The sequence below is a fragment of the Ochotona curzoniae genome, unplaced genomic scaffold (genome assembly GCF_017591425.1).
Source record: "Ochotona curzoniae isolate NIBS_2020 unplaced genomic scaffold, NIBS_Ocur_1.0 contig_908, whole genome shotgun sequence".
NCBI lineage: Eukaryota > Metazoa > Chordata > Mammalia > Lagomorpha > Ochotonidae > Ochotona > Ochotona curzoniae.
The window spans coordinates 5,949,043-5,969,189 of record NW_024466607.1 but is presented as its reverse complement, the minus strand read 5'-3'; the positions used below and the strand labels follow the sequence as shown (position 1 = coordinate 5,969,189).

Sequence of the window (20,147 nt, the reverse complement as noted above, 5' to 3'; positions counted from 1 at the left end):
TGATACTGCGTATGAGCTCTGCCTATTTTACCCCAGCAACTGAAAGAGCAGTATTTTGCAGGGTGTCTAATGATGTACAAGGAATCAGAGGTGGCTCCACGCTGGGCTCACCGTGCAATCCTAGGCAAGAGGGGGGGCATGTTGGTGTTTTGGTTTCCTCATTTCTAAAATGGTCCTCCCTTCCCTGGGCTGTTGTGAGGGTTAAATTAATGCGTGTGAAGTGCTCAGAACTCTGCCTGACATACAGGAAGTTCTTAGTGGTGTTTGTGATTATTATTTGTAGTAGTGCTAATAACAGTATGCCCCTGATATTGGAAGCTTTCAGTTCTCAATTGGACAACAAAGGACTGTAGCACGGGCTATGCTCTTTATACACCCTTACCTGAGTTTTCACAGACACAAAAAACAGCATCTGAACTTCATTTCAATGTGAAAACTTGTTTAAAAATAACTTTTACAGAGAGAGATGAAAGTAAAACTTTCTTCTACTCCACTTAAAAAACACAAGAGGCTAATCAGAGTAACATTTAGTTTAAGAGCTGGCTTTGAGGATTGGTTGGTTAGATCGTGTAATGGCAAGGCCAAAACTACACCACCACTGCTCAACAGCTCAGCTGATCTCTCTGCTCTACGTTTTTACATTCAGCCTGTATTCTTAACCCCAGACAGCTACCTCACAAAGGTACCTTTAGGGAAGCCTGCAGAGGAGCCCACAGGAGCACGCAGATGAGGACAACAGGGGTACTGGTAGAGTCCCTGATTCCTGATATCAGCAAAGTGACTCAAGAAGAGCATCTTAGTGATGCTAGGGCAAGTGCATGATGGGAGTCAACGCATGCAGAGGCACAGTGCTCACGCTCAGGACGGCAGCACCCCAGGTCAGAGTGCTTTTTCAAGTTCCAGCTGCTCTGCTAATAGGCCTGGGAAATGGCAGAAGATGCCCAAGAGCTCCTGCCCCTTTCAACCATGTCAGAAACCCAGCTGGAGTTCTTGGCTCCTGGCTTTGGCCTGGCCCTGACTTGGCTGTGCGGCTATTCGGGGAGTGACCCAGTGGATAGGAGATTTTTTTTTTTTTTTTGCTTTTTTTGCTAGTGCTCTGCTTTTTAAACAACACATCTTTAAAAAAACCCAAAACCCTTTAACCTTTAGCAGTACTTGTCTATGCCAAGTGAGCATTGTATTGGGCAAAGTTAAATAGGTCATTACTGAAATGAACTGAGCATTGGATTGGCTTTCTGGAAAGGAAAAAAGAATAAAATAGAAGCAGGCATTTGTCTTTTGTGATTGGGCTCAACCAAAGAAAACATTGTGAGGGATGAATGAAAAGAGCCTATGTTCTCCACAGCACTCACAGGGACATCCCTTGGTGCCATCTGACATGTGCAACGCCACTCCTGTGGCATTGTGCCACTGACGTACCTTCGTGCCATGTGACATGCGCAATGACACTCCTGCGGCATTGTGCCATTGATATTTTCTACATGAGAAGTGCAGATAAGTACAGAATAAAAGGAACATGGACTAACACAGAAAATTCAGAACTTTCAGCCATCCCACCACACCAGCCCACCCTATTCCATTTAAGATTAAAAGGTGAATCTTACCTCCACTGAGAATAATGACAGCTATGAATATTGCCAAGTCACTGTCATCTAATTCCAGTGCGTTGAACTTCACAGCAAATTCGAACTTGGGCTCCATAAAGTCACCAAAGGGCTTTCGCAGACTCTTGAGGAACTCCCTCGTCATGAATCCTTGTCCCTCTGATATGAGAACTCCATCTTTATTCATCAGGGAGGCCAGCATCGTGTAAATGATCTCATGAACACCGTATTTAAGGAGAGTTACTTGGTCATTCAAGTCAAGGTTTACAAATCCAGGAATACTCTTGGCATACTCTGTGATCTCCTGCACAGCTTCCACTGAGCGGAACTGGCACCCCTGGAAGATGCGGATGGCTACCTCTTTGCTCTCCTCCTGCAGGGGGGTGATGTGTTTGAACTTGATTTTATCTTCTCCCATCATTAAGGAATTCATATCATAGATAACAAATGGCTGTAAATAAAAAAGTGAAAAGGTGGCTGAGTCGGAGATGTTTAACTCACAGTGAATGGCATCCCAGTTCATAAAACTGTTTTGTAGAAATTTGCTTATTTCATTACGAGCTTTAAAGTGGGCGACACAAAACCAGTAGAAAAGAACTCTTATTATTTTTTAATATTCATCTTAATTACTTCATAAGCCCAAGAATATGTCATCAGTTTTGGTCTTCTTACCTTGTAATTTATACTGTGACTTTTATCTATGATTGGCTAAAAGTTCCAATTTGTTCTTTGCTAATTTTTCAAAATGACACAAAACCTATTGTTTATCTTGGCTTTCAATTTTAATTTTCTTTCAATAAAACCCAATTTCAGCAACTCAGGGTTGACAATACCCACTTGAACATAAAGTAATATTGCAGTTTTAGCTTAAATCTACTTGGATCACAAATGAAACACAGTGTGCATATAAAATAAAACTTAGCTACAAAAAATCAGAAAGCAAATTAGAAATATTTTGCCAAGAAAACATCTATTTCTTTTTTATTATTGCTCTGGAAGCCATCTGTTTTGGAAGGAACAGATGCAGAGGGCCCGTGGGTAAATGCTGCAAAAGTGGCAAAATAAAAAGGATTTTGAACTTTAAAAATATCTGCCCTTACATGTCAAATAATCAATAAAACATGTGCATCCATTTCTCAAGTTTGCAATAGGCTGTTTTTAAAAGCAAATTGTGTTGGTCATAAAATGCTCTTCCATTTTCCTGTATGGAATTAACAAAAGGCGTGGGACCATTACAAAACTCTCAAGGCAAGTCTGAGAAGAGACACTATTATACATACATACACTGGAAACTGAACTACACTAGGAGTTTAAACCCAATGCTATTCCTGTAATGGCATACAGAGTGGAGGATTTCTGGGTTTTACTTTTGGTTCGGTGCCTAATTTTGTGACTAAGGAATGTCATTTATGTTTCCTAGGCTTTAGAGTTCTCAACTGAGGGGACTAGATAAAACTGGAGGGTTTCATCTCTTCTCATTTCTCAGAAGCTGTGTGGCACGCATGTATGCAGGGTGTATGTGGCTTATTACTGCACAGAAACACATACAATGCAGAGTCCTAGTTATATTCAAAGTTTTTTTTTTTTTTTTGAGCACAGAAACTGAGAATTCTCTTGCTTTTGATAAAAGGGGAAGGGTGTAATGTATGCTCATAGGCCACTTCATGAATGATGATAGGAGTCGACAAGTTTTTTTGTTTCCCAGCTATTAAGTCTGTTCTGCCCTGGAGGAAATAGCACTCACACTAAGGATTCTCGGATGGTGAATGGATTTCTACAGATGCACATGGGATCAACACCATCTACTGCAGCTATTCCAAAAATTCTCACTTATCACACTAGAAAGATTCCTTTCAACTACAGCGTTTGGCAAACTGCAAAAGAAGTCTGGATGTGAGGGCCCAGGAGCAGGTCTGCCTGGTAGATCTAATTGGTTTTTCAAAATGTGTTTACTGTGCTTCTCAGTCACATCAATTTAAAATTTATTGTGTTTCCCTGGAATGTCTGATTCTAATCACAAGAAAATTTTGAATGGGTAAAGAAACCTTTGCAGAACTACAGAAATCATGCAATACTGACTTTTGACTCTGCCGTGCAAATATGACAGAAACCTGAAAAATGCAACTGCACAGGTCCGAGTACTAATAACGGGAACACAAAGTCATCACCTCTTCATGTATGGAAAGACTTGACTCAGAACTGCTCATGTCACATTTCAATAAGCTTCTGCTTAACCACTCAGTTTCTTGGCACAGCATATATGCATCAAATTCCCATCACCTCCATGTAAGCATTTTATCTGGAACTATGCCCTGATAAATCACCCTTGTGACTCTTCCCTTCACTTCCCCCGTCCCCTCATATAAAGCCCCAGGTTCCTGTTTTTGAAGTGCTGTGGTAGTTGAACACAGGGCACAAAATCCTGCTAATTTTCTCTCCCAATTTAACAACAATGTGCCTGTAACCGCTTGGCAATCAAGGCTGGTCAGGATTTCCTGGCAGTAAATACTCAAGGACGGAGAAAGGAATCGGCACCCCCACCATCATGCCAAACCATTCCGTTCCATTTTCTTTAAAACGCTTTCAGCACTTTGAGAAAGTAGTGACTGGCAGAGAATTGTAGGTATTGACATGACCAGTGCACATCAGGTGAAGCTTTTTGTTTTGCTTTGTTTTCCTTAGTCATGTCTAATTATGCTGCTTTAATTGCATTTTTAAAGCCTAGCTAGATTCTTTCAGCCTCCATGTGGATCTGTCAAATTGTGGGAGTGATCCCCAGGCATGATCTTTGCAACCAATATAACCACGCTTAGGTAGCAAAAAGCAAACAGCTCACTCGCACCTCATTTTCATGTTTCATGCAGAGCCTCCTTATTGTCCTCATACCTGTGAAAGGCCCATGAGAGCTGACTCATCCCTTGAATCATCGATTCAGTATTGTAGTACAGATGAGTACCTGGCTCAGCAGCCATACACAGTACTGGAATACCTGCATTCCAGTAACAGCTTCCTGTCGGTGCAGACCCTGGAGGCAGCAGGTGAAGCTCATGAACTAGGTTCCTGCTACCTCCTTGGGAGTTACAGACTGAGAGCTCATCTCCTGAACATCTGGGAAGTGAACCAGCAGAAAAGAAAGCTCCTCAAAACTCTCCCTCTCAAACACATAATTTTTAGAAAGAGGAAGCTTTAAAATATTATTGTACCATCATTATATTTCTGGTACAATATTGCATAAAATATGTAGTGCACTTCCACAGTCATGTTTCTGTATTTCGTACAAAGCAAAGTGGAGCCCATATACTTTCAATTAGCATATACAAGATCATCTAATGACCTACTATTATGGAAGGAGCCATATGACCTTTCAATCTGGTCTTGATGATTTTACACTACCAGTTTGGGGCTAATAATATGTTTATCTTCAGACACTATGCCAAGTGGGTGGATAAAGCTTAATTACAGGTAGGACATGATTGGGGTGGATCCAGGTTTTTCTGGATCTGAAATATACATACTGTTGAGGGTTTTTTATTTTTAATTTAGTTTTTAAAAATTTGTTTATTTTACTTGAAAGGCAAAGTTACGGAGAGAGAGAGACAAAGAGAGAGACACACGCACAGAGTTCTTCCATCTGCTGGTTCACACTTTCAAATGGTTGCAGTGACTGGAACTGGGATGAGCTGAAGCTAGGAGCCAGGAATTTCTTCCTGCTCCCCCAGGTGAGCACAGGGCCTAAGGCCTTGGACCATCAGCTGTTGCTTCCCCAGGCTCTAAGCAGGGAAGAGGATCAGAAACGCAGCACCTGGGACACAAAGTGGTGCCCATGTGGGATGCCGACACCACTGGTGGAAGACTGGCCCATTCTACCACCGCACCAGTCCTGCTGTTACCAGCAAACCTCTGTGGGTTTTGTCCTCAGTTTAACATAAAAAGCAAATGCTGGAAGTCAGTTGCAGGCACAGGAAAAGTTTTATTTGCTAACTGGGCAGGGATCCCTCAGTTGGCAGCCCACCTGGGAGAACCTTCCCCCAGAAGGTGGTCTCTAGTTAGTTAGAGAACGGCTGGGCAATTCCTGTGCTGCCCATTTGAAAGTGTGATTTTCTCCCACATGGTAAGAGACAAATGGTGGCCTTCCTGACTAATGGCAACTTTCCCTTCTGACTGAGATGTCAGGCTCTCCAGGATTTGAACTCTCTCCTGTTTGTTGGCAGTTAGTGCAAACACGGGACAGTGAGATGTTGGCCCAAGAAGAATGGCCTTCCAAGGCTTGCCCCTGGACCTGGCACAAGATTTTAACAGGTTTAGACAGTCTCATCCCTGGAGCTTTTAAAATAAAAATTCTACAAATGATGGGAACCAAATTATTTGGGTCTCCCCAGAGCATCGGAAGGGCTCTATATCGGTTAGGTCCTGGTGGCTTCTTGGTGAATATCTCTTTGGCCATTATGATATCTGTACTCTTTACATATTGTACAGACAAAATAAGGTAAGACTAAAAGCTTAGCTTAAGTACAATGTTTGCCCAGGGAAGTAAAATGGCTTTTTCAACGGGAAATTTTCTTTGGAGACATACATCATGTATAACTTATTTAAATCTATTTTAATTTTCAAATAATGGCCCAATATATCAAGGGGTAGGTTTACAAAAACTGTTCTAGGGGTTGACACTGTACTGTGGCAGATTAAGCCTCGCCTGGGGTTCTAGCATCCTGGACTGGTGCTGGTTTAAGTCCCAGCTGCACTGCTTCCAATCTAGCACCCTGCAAATGGCTAGGGAAAGCAGCAGTAGATTACCCAAGTGCTTGGGCCCCTGCATGCATGGGAAAGATGCAGAAGAAGCTTCTATCTCCTGGCTACAGGCTGCCCCATCTCTGGCCACTGCAGCCACCTGGGGAGTGAACCGGCAGATACAAGATCTGTCTCTTCATTTTTCTCTCTCCACAATTCTGCCTTTTCAAATAAAACTAAATCTTTTTAAAAATGCTATTTTATAAAGAAGATGAAGTTCATTTCTGCATCTGCAGCATGCCTCCCATGTAGAGCACGAAGAGGAAAATGTGCTCCATGAGGAAAACAAAGACTAATAAAAGTCTACCTTCTGGAGTGGAGAAACAGAACAATAGTATCTCTTTGTAATCTAATTGCAGTAATATGTTAATATACAAGTTACAGAAGGTATTATAAAAGAACATGACAAATTTGTCACTCCTTTTTGAACAATAAAATAGGAATCCAAAGAGAGATAGAAAAAAATCAACGAACAGAGCTCCTGTTACTCTAGGGTTTTCTCTTATAGGATAGATACAATTAGGATGGGAGAGAACTCTTCGCTCTTTCAATCCCTTGGTGACCTTGTCTGAGATAAAACTGACTTTAAGAAATGTAGTCCTCCTCTGCAAGAAAGGACACGTGGTTCCTGGAGCCCTTCTCCTTTGCTGGTTCCCTTCTCTCTGCGCTTCCTCACATTAGATTTACACAGCTCTCCTTGAGGAGCTTAACAGGTGAATGTTAATCCACAGCAGAAGGGAGTGGTTCCTCAATGTCTTTAGGTTGCCCCTCTTGCTGCCCGTCTTGTTCCTATTTACTTTTTTGTTGAACCCTGCAGAATTTACAGAACTAAAGAAGACTTCCTAAACAGGGGCCAGTATTGCTTCACAGCAAGTTAGGCTACCACCAGCAACCCACCTCAAAGCATGGTTCTATTTCCAACCCAGCTCCCTGCTAACACTCTTTGGAAGGCAGTGGAAGGAGGCCAGTCACGTGGGAGACCTGGCTTTGGCCTTACCCAGCCTTGGCTGTTACGGCAATGTCAGGAGCGAGCCAGTGGAAGATCGTGTTCTCTGTACTTCCCTCTCTATCACTCCACAGTTCAAATAAAAGAAATTTTTTAAAAAGAAAAAGGGTCCACACCATCATTCTGTATGTATGAATAAACTCAAGCCAAGCGTCCTTCCCAAGCTGAATCACTCTTGACAGCACACCCTGAACTAGAACCACACTCCCTTGGGTGCTGATCGCGTTTTCTGACTTTCCCATTGCTTTCTCTGTAACTTTTCAACTTCTTTTACTTTTCACTAGAAAGTCTGTCCTGGGATGAATTGGGGCTTTTAAGCAGAGGATTTTCTCTGCTGGGGTTTTGAGGTACTGTTTGCAACAAAGTTCAGTGCTCTGTTGAACAGAAGTTTGAAAACCTGTCCAATGTCACTGTGTTTTCCTATGTGTCTTAAGAGTTTAAGACAAATAAACAGAGACTTCTGGAAGAATTATCTATACTATTAAGCTAGCATATAACCACGGCTCTTAAACAAATCGTCAATTGCCAGCCAAAAGGTTACACGGTGGACAGAGAAGGGTAGGGCCAAGTGAGCACAATCATTGAGAAAATCCAAGCGCTTGTCTTATTAACTATGTAGAATATTACTTTTTAACATACTCTGAGAGAACACTATTGCTTCAGATATGTGGCTCTTTATTTCTCATGATCTTGGCAACTAAAGAATAAATTAATACTGACACATGTATTAAGAACCTTGGAGCCCAAAGTTTCCAGCAGTTGTGGAAATGCATCAGCACTGCTCTCCTGCTCTGCTTATTCTGGCTTCCTCAGTCTCTTTCCTCTGAGAGCTCACCTGATGGCAGATTTCTCTAGAGATCATGGGAAAAGAGACTATATTGTTCTAAGCATCCACTTGGCAGGGTAGATAGCTTTCTAATTGTTTGAGTCATTCGGTTTGACGGCCATATTAAATTCTAGAATGCATACATTTAAGTGGTTTTTGCAAAAGTTTCCATTTCCACATTGATTTTATTCTTCAGTACTTTCCTACTTCACACACTATTTAGAATAGCCATGCTTCTGATGGCACCAGTTTTGCTCTTGTACTCATAAAAATCTTGACTCCACATGTACTCATCATAAACAATGCAATGCTTTGGAACCCAAAGTCCAGTACAGTACAAATAAAAAGTTTTATTCCTTATTTGCAGATAGAAAATAGCCAGGGCCTCACCATCTCTTGGATACGGAGTGAAAAGTTGGCAGGTACACCAAGTGTTTTTCTATTTATTGTTTTATGACAAACCACAGCACTGAAAATGGTTTTGAAAACCACTCTCAGTTTATTTTCATCAACAAACATGGGATCGCGTGGCACTGATACACCCAGTGTGATCACTGCACCGGGGTAATAGTCAAACATGGGGAACTTCCAAAGTCCATTCAGTTATCAAACTGCCTTCACGAAACAGTCTGCCCTGCTTCTAGCATACTCAAGGTTCTCAGAGTTCAACGGGGATCTCCTACAGAAGGGAAATTAACTGGAACAAGCTACTGTCAAGGACATAGGTCATGAGAGAATCAGTAGGTGACAAAAAGGCCTACTGTTCCAAAATTTCCTCTCTGGTGATCAATATTTAGTGGTTCTATTTCCTATCTTTCTCTATCCTGGAACCCTAAAATCTCCAATCATTATTTTTCTAGATAAGACAATGAAAAGTAGAGGCATCAGATCCCAAAGATAAGAAGTTAAAGTTGATAGGAGGAGAGCAGGAACATTTATCTCTTTTGAAAGGTGCAAGTGGCCCGAGGGTATCAGAGATAGGAGCAGGAAGTTTAACTGGGCAGGGAAGAAGGCCTGGCTGGCCTGCAGGCAAATGCTGAGAGGGCAGCTGGCTCCAGAGGAGCAGTGAGATAATCTGAAGAACGGCCTCTTCAGTCCACTGACTTCCTTTCCCAAAGGCTCAGGGTAGCTGCTCATCGCTGCTGAGTAGCATCTCCCAGTTTGGCCAAACCAACACGGATGACATCAATTCCTAAGAGGCTGCACAGCACTAACTAGTTTTGCTACATAGACAGAGTTGCTTTTATATGTCCCCCCACTCTCTCAAGAGTCCAGGCTTCTGCAAGGGCTTTCCTATCAATGCTATCATGAGTCCTGGCCAAGAGATAACATAACACCCCTGAGATAGATGCTATCAAATGAATAACATGACCATGGAGATAAAGAACAAATCTCTAGTCTCATTGGAAATTGCATTTGGGATTTTTTTTCTCTCATATTCCTCTCTGAACTCTTTCTTTCCACCAGTGCTTAATTTGATTTTGCAAGATAAGGAGGAGAGGGCCAAAAAACTGTATTCCAGTTTTGTGTAATCAGCAAACGGATTATTTTAATTTGTTTCACTCTTGCTCTCTTTTTCTGGACCCCAACTAACGGCAATTCTGTTATCCAAATCATAAATTATGTCCAATTTATGAGCATAAGTAGTTTGCACATTTCCCCTTAAACTAGCTTTAGCTTCATTTAAAAAAGATTTATTAATAGACTTGGTATAATGGTTTATTGGCTAATGCTCCTCCTTCAAGATTTTTATATGGGCGTCAATTTGTGTCTGGTTGCTCCACTTCACTGTTTATGGCCTGGGAAAGCAGCAGAGGATGGCCCAAAGCCTTGAGACCCGTAGCCACACAAATGACTCAAAAGAGGCTCCTGGCTCCTGGCTGCAGATTGGTGCAGCTCCGGCCATTGTGGACAACTGGGTAGTAAAGCAATGAGATGGAACATCTTTCTCTCTTTCTTCTCTGTAGATGTGCCTTTCAGAGAAATTAAATTAATATTTTAAAAAAGAATTGTTGATTTATTTTAAAGGAAAAATTAAAGAGTGAAGGAAAGAGATCTCTCTGTTGGCTCATTTTCCAAGTGACCATAATAGCTGAGGTCAGGCTAGGCAGGAGCCAGCAACCTGAAAGGCCACCTGGATCTCTTACAGACACAGGAGCTAAGGAAATGGACCAGCTTTCATCGCTCTCCCAGGAACACTAGCAGGAAGCTGGATTGGAAGTTGAGTAGCCAGGACTTGAACTACCATTCACATGGGATGCTGGTACTGTAGGCGGCAGCTTAACTCTGTGCCACCACATGGGCCCAAAAGCCATTTGTTCTATAAACATCTTTCCATAATCTTACTTGTAACTCAAAGATTTGGAGCCAAGGAGTCTAGCGGAGTGAGGTTTTACAGTACTCTGCTGTGATTTGGGGTCTGTGTCCTGCAGTAACCCAGAATACGCAGGCCACCAGCAGTGTGAATTTAAATTCTTGACTACCGGGGATTTTTTTGCTTTTATCTTTCTCCTATTTTCCAGGTATCTTTCCAGCAGGAATTGCAGGTCTGAACTGGGGGATAAAGTTAAGGTGAGAAAGCAGTGCCTGGAAACTAAACAGCCTTGGGCAAAAATGTGAAGCCAACTGCTGGCTGTGGGGTTCATGCGTCCAGCTCTGCACCTCCAGTCTTCAGGCCTCGCTCTATATCTGCTCTCAGCAATAATACGCTTTAAAGTGTTAATGCTCTTTAGACTGGTTGCTCCATTTTCTTTGTTTCTCTTCCTGGAAATGAAGAGTTTATTTTTAAAGGAGAGCAGCTAACATAATTCAAGAATAAAACAGCAAAAAAAAAAAAAAAAATTCCCAACTGTGAATATGGTGGGATGGTAGGATGAGGTGAGGAACTACTGCTATTTTAAAACTGGTAGGAAGAATCACTACTGAGAAGGTTTGCCCAAGGTGAGGTTTCCCTGGTACACACATCTCCTTGGCTCCCTGCTGGGCAAGGGGAGAGGCTTGCTTCCAGCAACGTCCCACACTGAGGGACCATCGTGCTCAGCCAGCTCTGAATTGGGGCCAGGAAGCCTGCATCACGGTCCTCTATCTCTGCACTTGCTGTAACCTTTCTGGACTTCAGCTTCCCTCTCCTTCAGGAGGGAATTCTAGCAGCTCCAAGGGCTATGTAGCTTGAATATAATAAATGAGCTTTTTTTTTTTTTTTTTTTTCCAGTTGTAACAAACTAGATGCAGGTCTTTCATTGCTGAAGTAGCAACAACCTCTTTAAACAAGTCAGAAAGCTCACTGTCCTTACTGGCAAATGGCTCTGTTTCACAGTCTACTTAGCCTATTAGTTGATTCTACTGTTACTAAATGGGTTAGTTAAATGGGAAAAATAACATCTTGAGATAATCATCAAAATACATTAAAGGGTAATGAGATTTTTTTCCCCAAAACACATCTGAGTGGAGGTGGGGAGCGGAAGTTACACATTTCTCTTAAGTTCCTCCATAACCTTCCTGGAAATACTCCTAAGAAAATCAGTGATTGCACACAGGGGTTTCAATACTGAGTGTATTCTGCATCTCTACAGCCTTAGGAACGCCCTGCAGATCTTAGAGTCAAAGTTAGACCCCATCTCCAAATAAACTGAGGCATAGAGACACGACCCAGGTTGCCGTGCAAGTCGACAGCCAACTGGGACTCGGACTCAAGTTCAGTTTTGTCTCAACATAATTCCACACGCTCGCTCAGCTTCCTATCAGTGCAGAGTTCTGCTTCTTGGAAAGCTTGACTCAGTAACAATTATAATTCATTCTGAGCTTTCTAAACAGTGCTACTCAACAAGCCTCCAGATGTCTGAGAATCTGCTGGAGGAGCCCCGGCAGCTGCGAGCCATGCAGAAAATCCACTAATGTAATGGACGGACAAAGCTTTCAGTTCCCCAGTAACAATGAACAGAATGTGACAAGAAAGAAAGATAGCAAAATATCTGGAATGTAGTTTTATGCCCCTCGTGGTACATGAACATTAACTGATTGTTCTGGAAAGTGAATGAATAGCACTGGATACCTTAGGCCAGGTTCTGCCTAGAGAAAGCAGGGCTGTTAGGATGAAGCTGTGGTTAGTTCCTCTGACACCAAACAAACAGAGGGATCCCGAGCAGGGTGGCAGGATGAAGGTGCCTGAGCTCATTCATGGAGGCTAAAGGCACCTGCTTCTGCTTAGACTACTCTCAAAGACTTTCTCACAACTTGGAGTACTCTTTCCTCTTTTCAAAATAATGTTTACTTCTATCTGAAAACATTTCCTGTGTCTCAGACTCAGCCTGCAATATGTTAACAGTCAACAGTTGAAAGTTTTCTGCACATGCACGGGTAACATAAGTCACTTACTGCACACACACACACACACACACACACACACCCCAGCCACCTCCAGTGAAAACAGCAGAAGAAAACTAACTGATTTGTCTGTTGTCTTTCCTGTCAAGATCGCCCTCGCCTTGGCTTTGGTCAGCGGGAAGGACTTGATGTATGAGTCATACAAATGCTTTGCCAGGGCTCGGAGATCGGCAGACTCTGGGTTCAGCTGGTCGATGTCACTGGAGATCTCAGCCAACAGCTTCTCCTTCTCGGCCTGGGGCATCCGCCCAAACCTGATGGCTGCGGAGGGAGAGGAATGACAGGACGAATTAGCACTGTTCCCCCTGCACACTGTCCCCTCCCTGGCCCTGGCTCCCACTCAGTAACAAACCCTCCTCCCACTCATCTCCAATCCTTGTCCCACTGTCACTTTGCTGAGGTTTTCATTTCACAACAGAAGCAAGGGCTATCCTAAAAATCACCCTCATCACTGTAAAAATGTAATGCATGATCCTGCTAGGAAGGTCAAAGAATTCGAGAGTCGTAAAGAAAACAAAGTACTTAAACACAGAATCAGCCGGAACCAATTCCTACTCATCCCTCAAAGCCCAATTCAACTGTCACCTTCCTTATGAGGCTTTCCCTGACTTCTTCAAGCTGCATTAACTATGCTTTCCCGTGGGTACATATTTCAATGACAGCCAAATTCACACATTGTTGCAGTTGGTTATGTTACAAGCCTACTTGTACCACTATGGAACAATGTTCTAATGTCCAAAGAAAGGGTGCTATCTGGTTTCGTAACCCCAGCACTTGATATGGGGTCAGACGCTAGAAAGATCAACACATTCCACAAATTAAAGTAAGGAATCACACAGGGTTCAAAGTTGTGCAGACATAGGCTTGGTTCTCAGTGAGATTACACAATCTGTTTTGTCTCTGTTGCAGAGAAACATGATGTTCCTTTGTTCATCTTGCTACTTTGTGGAGAGAGATTATCCCCCGGCCCTCCAAAACTATCACAGAATGGTGTCAGTCTGAAAGACACTATCTTTAACTTTGGGCTTTTGTCAAATGAGTAAGTACAAAAGAAGAAGATGAAAGAAAGGCCAAAGTTAGGGAGAAACATGTTCTCATGGTAACTCTTTCAACTCAGGTATGTTCTCCTTCCTCCCTACCAATACAATCTTTAAAATCTCATTTTGAGTAATGCTACTTTAGGGTCCCCTGGACTCTAAGTTTGCCCACCCTAAGGCCTGTGGCTGTGGCCAGCAGCACGATCTTGTCCAGAGACAGACTATGACACACGTGTGTCTCAGGCAGCATCCTCTACCACACTCAGCCCCTCGAGCTGTAGACGGCAGCATGTTCTGTCCCATCAGCACTGGGGGCTGTGCAGTCAGTGCTAAAGGGAGCATTTCCACCATAACACCTAGGTATGCATGACACATTCCTTTGAATGTCTTGTGAATTTAATTTTGAATTTTCTAGAGAAAAGACAGATTTAACCCTTTAGCTGAAAAATCACAAAGCAATCTCAGGTCTGTAAACTAAATAGCAACTGAAGGATTACAGAGGTCTCCTTAGAGATCAAAGCTTAAAGGGGAAGAAAATCTTACCTTGGAACTCCTTTACATTAAGTTAGCCTACTCATTAAGTTATTAGGTCCTTTTCACAGGAGTTCTTCAAACATAAGTCTTCAAAATTTGTCCTTTTCAGGCCTGGTGTGGTAGCCTAGTGGCTAAAGTTCTCCCCTTCCACGTGGGGGTTTATATCTTGCTTGCTTCACTTCCCATCCAGCTCCTTGCTTGTGGCCTGGGAAAGCAGTCGAGGACAGTCCAAGCCTTGGAACCCAGCATCCATGTGGGAGACCCAGAAGAACCTCCTGGCTCCTGGCTTCGGATCGGCTCAGCTCTGACCATTGTGACCACTTGGGGATTGAAACAGCAGAGAGAGGATCTTCCTCTCTGTCTTTCCTTCTCGCTGTAAAAACTTGCCTTTCCAATTAAAATCAATAAATCTTTTAAAAAATTGCCACTTTCTGAACAGAAATCTTGCCTTCTTTACCCCTGTGTTTAGCTATGTGGGAGAAGGAGGGCTGTTCATGACTTGCATAAAATGAGGAATCCTAGATTCTCCCAACTCCCATTTCATTTGCGGTCCTCATATATTGTGTAAACAAAATTGTTTGATGAATTAAACTCCAAAATATCAACTTTAAAAGCAGAGAGAAAATGAGGCAGTATGTAGGTTGGGAAGTTTGGTAAATTGATCCAACAGAAAGCACCAGGTGAGAATGATAATACATTCAAAGAAGAAATTTTGGCATAAAATTTGGGGAAAATCAGGGTTATCACATAACAAAACAAAGATGGCCAGAATTAGCAATTAGCCAGTGCTCTTGGGGTTTAGTTACTCACAGGACATACGACACTACCTCTTAAAAACAAACAAAAAGCAAACAAAAAACTACCGAGTGACTATTCTGTGCCAAACACTGTTCCAAGTTCTGGTTAAATTTTTACAGGTAAGAAACTGTAAACATACACTGAATTTTACATGGTTAGAAAACTAAATTTTTTTAGTGCATAATGAAGAAGAGTAACGTGAACAAAAATTCAAAAGACAGTCATTTATTACCTTTGCTAGTCCTGGTTTTCCAAAACTTAACAAAAATAGCCCAAAGTAACTTGAAACCATTTAAGACTTAGGAGACATGAAGGCCAAATCCTTCTGCTAGAATCTAAATTAAAATTGATTTTTTTTTTTTGCCTGGCGCGGTGGCCTAGCGGCTAAAGTTCTTGCATTGAACTTGCTGGGATCCCATATGGTCGCTGGTTCTAATCCCGGTGGCCCTGCTTCCCATCCAGCTCCCTGCTTGTGGCTTGGGAAAGCAGTCGAGGACAGCCCAAACCCTTGAGACCCTGCACCCGTGTGGGAGACCCAGAAGAGCTCCTGGCTTTGGATGGGCACAGTACCAGCTCTTGCGGTCACTTGAGGAGTGAACCATCGGATGGAAGATCTTCCTCTCTGTCTCTCCTTCTCTCTGTATATCTGACTTTGTAATAAAAATAAATAAATCTTAAAAAAATTGATTTTTTAAATAATTTGAGATTTCTCCCAATGGCTATATTTTATCAACAAATTATCTGCATTGTTTAAAAGTTCATGAAACATGTTAGATCAATTAATTATCAGTTCAACTAATTATATCAATGATTTTAGCATTGTTACAGACCATAGGTACAGAAAAGGAGCAAAATCCAAGTCCTATTTGGTGGAACTAAATTTGCACTAAAACACATAGAAACTTGAAGTTATAGAGAAAATTAAAAAAAAAATTATTTCCAGGTATTTAAAAAAGATTTATTTATTTTTGAGAGGCAGATTTGCAGAGAGATAAGGAGAGACATACAGAGAGAAAGAGGGTTCTTCCATCTCTTGGCTTATTCCCCAGATGGCCACAGTGGCCAGAACTGAGCTGATCTGAAGCTGATCTGGGTCTCTCACCATGGGGACAAGTGTCCACCCAAGAACTTGGCCATCTTCTGCTGCTTTCCCAGGCCATAAGCCACTTTTGGACCAAAAGTGGAGCAGTCTGAACCTGAACCAGTGTTTATAAGGGATGCTGACACTGCAGGTGCAGGATTAACCTTTAAGCCACCATGCTCGCCCCTCTGCGGACATTTTTCAAAGGAGGAAGAAGCTAATTTTATTTTGTTGTTGTTGAATCCCAGGCACACACACCTGCTGTGAGGCAATGGGCTAAAGCCCGAGAAGTATTCAGGGAAGGGCCAGGTCAGAGTCATGCCAGACAAGCAGTTTCCACTGCTGTGGACAAACAGATCGAAGGGGAGTACGGCTTCTGTGAGCTACAGAGCCGGAGGATAGCCATGACACACCGATGCCTTCTATAAATAAAGAACAAATCCCAAGATGAAGTATATCGATCTCTTCCTCTGTATTCAAATATTTTGGGCAATGGTGTTTCAATGAAGTAGTTGTTGATTCTCAGTTTCTGCCTTTTGAGGGGAGAATCTGAGAACCAAGATAAGGACAGAGGTAGGATTGGTGTGTGTGTTTTATAATACCGAGATTAGAATTTAGACATGGAAGAGGGAGACTGACGGACACTGTGGCATAGCACGTGAAGTTGCCACCTGTGATGCCAGCATCCTTTATGTGCACTGCTCCACTTCTGATCCTGCTAACGGGCTGTGGCCTGCTTCAGCACCATCTCTTGTGGGCATTTGGAGAGAGTGAACCAGCGGATGGAGGATCTCTAACTCTGCCTTTCATATAAATAAAAATAAATCTAAGAAAACAAAACAGAACCCAGAAAATGAATATGAGCGTTGTAGGTAGGAGACCAGAAGTACAAAGTCTGAGTATGCCCATACACAAATATGGCTTTCCAAATTTCCTACCACTGCTGATTAATCTTAAAAACAGAAGGAAAATGCTCCATGTAAAATCCTGAGTTACTGAGCCAATCTGTGAAAGGCAGTGAAATAAACACTGCACTGACTTGGGAAACAGACTTTCTAGCTTGGACTCAGTGACGAGCTACTGAGAATTACTTGAGAAAATTACTTAACTTTTTTGTCCTCAACTGTTGTAACAATGGAATAACAAACATGGAAAGAAGATACCTAATTCTTCCCTTTAATTCCACAGCCCTGCAACTATCTAGCAGGGAACATTTTCTGTTCTCTTTGTTAAGGCGACATTTATCTAGCCTTTGAGACTCTAATAAAAACAAAAAAAGCCACATTCTGTCTGTTCTACAGATCTCACACCAATCACATTGAGGAACTTCTGTCTGACTCTGGACACAGGCATTTAGGTTCCCGTTTAAGGTAATTAGTAATCCATGGGGAATTCAGGTGTCATGGCAGGAAAAAAAGGCAGCAGAATAGGAAGGCAGTGAAATCCAGGTTTGACATTCTTTTTTGAGGGTAAATGATCCTACCTTTATACAATATATTTTTACTGAAATTTAGGCAGCCTACTACTACTAGCATATGACAGATTCGGCATCATACATTTAGTGTAGACGTTATCGAACACATTAACTGCAAACAATGAATAGGTAATTTGATGCTTCTTGGATGTGGGAATAAAAACAATTAAATGACATACTTTAAAAACATCGATCCAACAGTAGGTACATTACAGATAAATATCACTAATTGCCACAGCAGATTCTTACAATAAAGCATCACAGAGTAGAAGGCTTTTTAAAAAGATTTGCCTTTCAAGATCTTAGGGATGAACTCGCAATCGTGTCAAGCTTTTGACTTGTAAGGCTGTGTGGCTCGTGAAGAGCGGTGCGTGTGTGCACGGCATGCAGACGTGAAACACTGCTGTTTTGCATATGGCTATTGCTGGTAAATCTTTATGTTTTTCCAACTTTCTGGAGGGGAAAATAACTGGATTTCAAGGTTTGGCAAGCTAGGAACTACCATTTTCCAATTCCTCTGAAGTAAAACAAGAAGCAGCCTGAGCACCAACACTAAGTCACACTTATTATGTGGAGCCAACATTTTTCAAACTATCTGTATAGGATGCTTCAGTATCTTCCCACAGTAGAGAAGGATGAAATAACACTGCTTCATTTTCTAGCTTGATCTCCAACAACTGGGAAGTCTAACTCGAAGCACTTAACGATCTCACTGACCTGCTGCGTGCCAGACCCTGGGCTGTGGGCACAAACGTGAACAGGACACACGTGGGAGGCCAGATCAGAAACGGACAGTTTACTTCCTCAGCTGCCTCTCTTTCCCAGCTCTCTCCTTTCCTTATGAGTAGATGCCTAAGGTTCTGACCCCAGTGCGGCTTCCTTTTCAAGGGGCCCTTCCCCCACCACTGACCTCACTGACAGAGTCGTCAGTGTCAGCCATCTTCTGTCTGGGTCACCCCTATGTACTTCCTGCCCTTCTGCAATAGAGCTTCTGCTTCATTGGAACTCAGCAAAGTTTCACACATCAACCGCTTTTCCTATGTTCGGATCAGGAGCCTTTTCAACATTCTCACTCCACTGGTGCTTTCCAGCATTCTTCCAGCCTTTCAACCTATGAACCGTTCCTCACCCTGACTTCTGCTTTTGTGATTCTGTCTGCTGTTCCCCAAATCTCTTCCACAGCCCTTCTTTCTTGGCTTACAGGCCATTGTCCTCAGTTTAGTATCTCTAACTAACAACAGTGCTAGCGATTTCTGTTCTGTGTTTCTTGAGATGTGGATTCGTACTTTTCACTTTTATCCCCATAATCTTTTATATGTGCAGGCTGGATACACCCCCGCCTCCCATAAACATATCAAACACAAAATAGCACTGAGTTTCAGAGTTTCTCCTCCAAACTGGCTCTTCCTGTGTTCCTTTCTTGGCTCATTCAATAATTCAACTACATATCCTGAATAATATTTTCATTATTGTTATTAATTTATTCATTTGGAAAAGAATGAGATTTTCCATCCATTGGTTCACTCCCCAAAGGCCTTCAATAGCCCATGCTGGAAGACTGAAAACCAATCCAGCCTCCCATACTGGTGACAGGGACCCAATTGCTTAAGCCATCACCTGCTGCCCCATCAGGTGTGCATTAGCAGGAATCTGGAAGCAGAAGTGGAGTCAGGATGCAAACCCCAGCACCTGATCTGGAATTAGGCATTCCAAGCAGCTTCTTGGCCATGGTGCCAAACGCCTGCTTCCTGAAAAACCCTTGACCACCTGCATTCTCCTAGGTACATTTATTCACTGGGCACAACTCTGATACTTCCATGTCCTTCTTTTTCATCCTAATACTGCTCTGGTCACATGACAGATTTCTCTGGTTCCAGCCTCTTCCTTCAATCTCTCTACCTATCTACCTACCTATTTTTAAACTGCTGCTTGTGGTCTGGTTTTTGGTGATACAGATCTGATCACTCCCTTGCTTTTTAAGGAAGACTGGTGTCACAGTGAATAAATTTCATGGAAAAGAAACATTTGAGCTGAGGCCTTGAATGTCAGGTGGAACTTGCAACAGGGAACAGAAAGCCGTACCCAAAAGGAGCCGTATATATTTAAGCAGAGGGCATTTTCCAGAGACAGCAAAGCACAGCTTTCCTGAAGTGTAAGTGGAAAGAGGACCAGAGTAAAAGGGACGGGGCTGTGCTGTGGATGATCACGAATGCCATGTGGGTCTAAAGATCAGAGCAGCTCTGCGTATTAGGACTTTGCGACCTCTCTTCAAAGTTAGCACTTAGATTATTCCTCTTTATACCACACAGAAGATTGAAGTAAAAAACAAGCAAGACAAAACGAAAACCAAAACTAGCTTAAAAAGTTTAGATCCAGTTGCCTTGCAAATTTTCTTTTCTTTTCCAAATATATACTAGAGCTACTGTTTGCAAAGCACTGAGAAACTATCGTAAAAATGTGGAGTGCCACAAAAATGTGCGAAACTTTTTTTCTGGATTTTTATGAAGCTATTGAGAAATTATTTTTAAAGTAGTCAGCCTAAGAAAAATCCCATAATTGTAAATGGGTTATCCTAATCAGCAAACATTTCACTGCTTTCCCTATTTCTGAAAGATA

At 42.3% G+C, this 20,147-nt stretch overlaps 1 protein-coding gene across 2 annotated transcripts in view; it reads right to left on the bottom strand.

Annotated features, from left to right (window-relative positions):
• Positions 1 to 20,147, bottom strand: part of PPARG (peroxisome proliferator activated receptor gamma) — a 138,594-nt gene that overhangs the window by 14,598 nt on the left and 103,849 nt on the right. For both annotated transcript variants that reach the window (XM_040995217.1, XM_040995218.1), the window contains 2 exons: positions 12,669 to 12,868; positions 1,605 to 2,055 (listed from right to left, as the gene is read on the bottom strand). In XM_040995217.1, the coding sequence (XP_040851151.1) occupies positions 1,605 to 2,055; positions 12,669 to 12,868 (651 nt within the window). The remainder of the gene's footprint in view (positions 1 to 1,604; positions 2,056 to 12,668; positions 12,869 to 20,147) is intronic.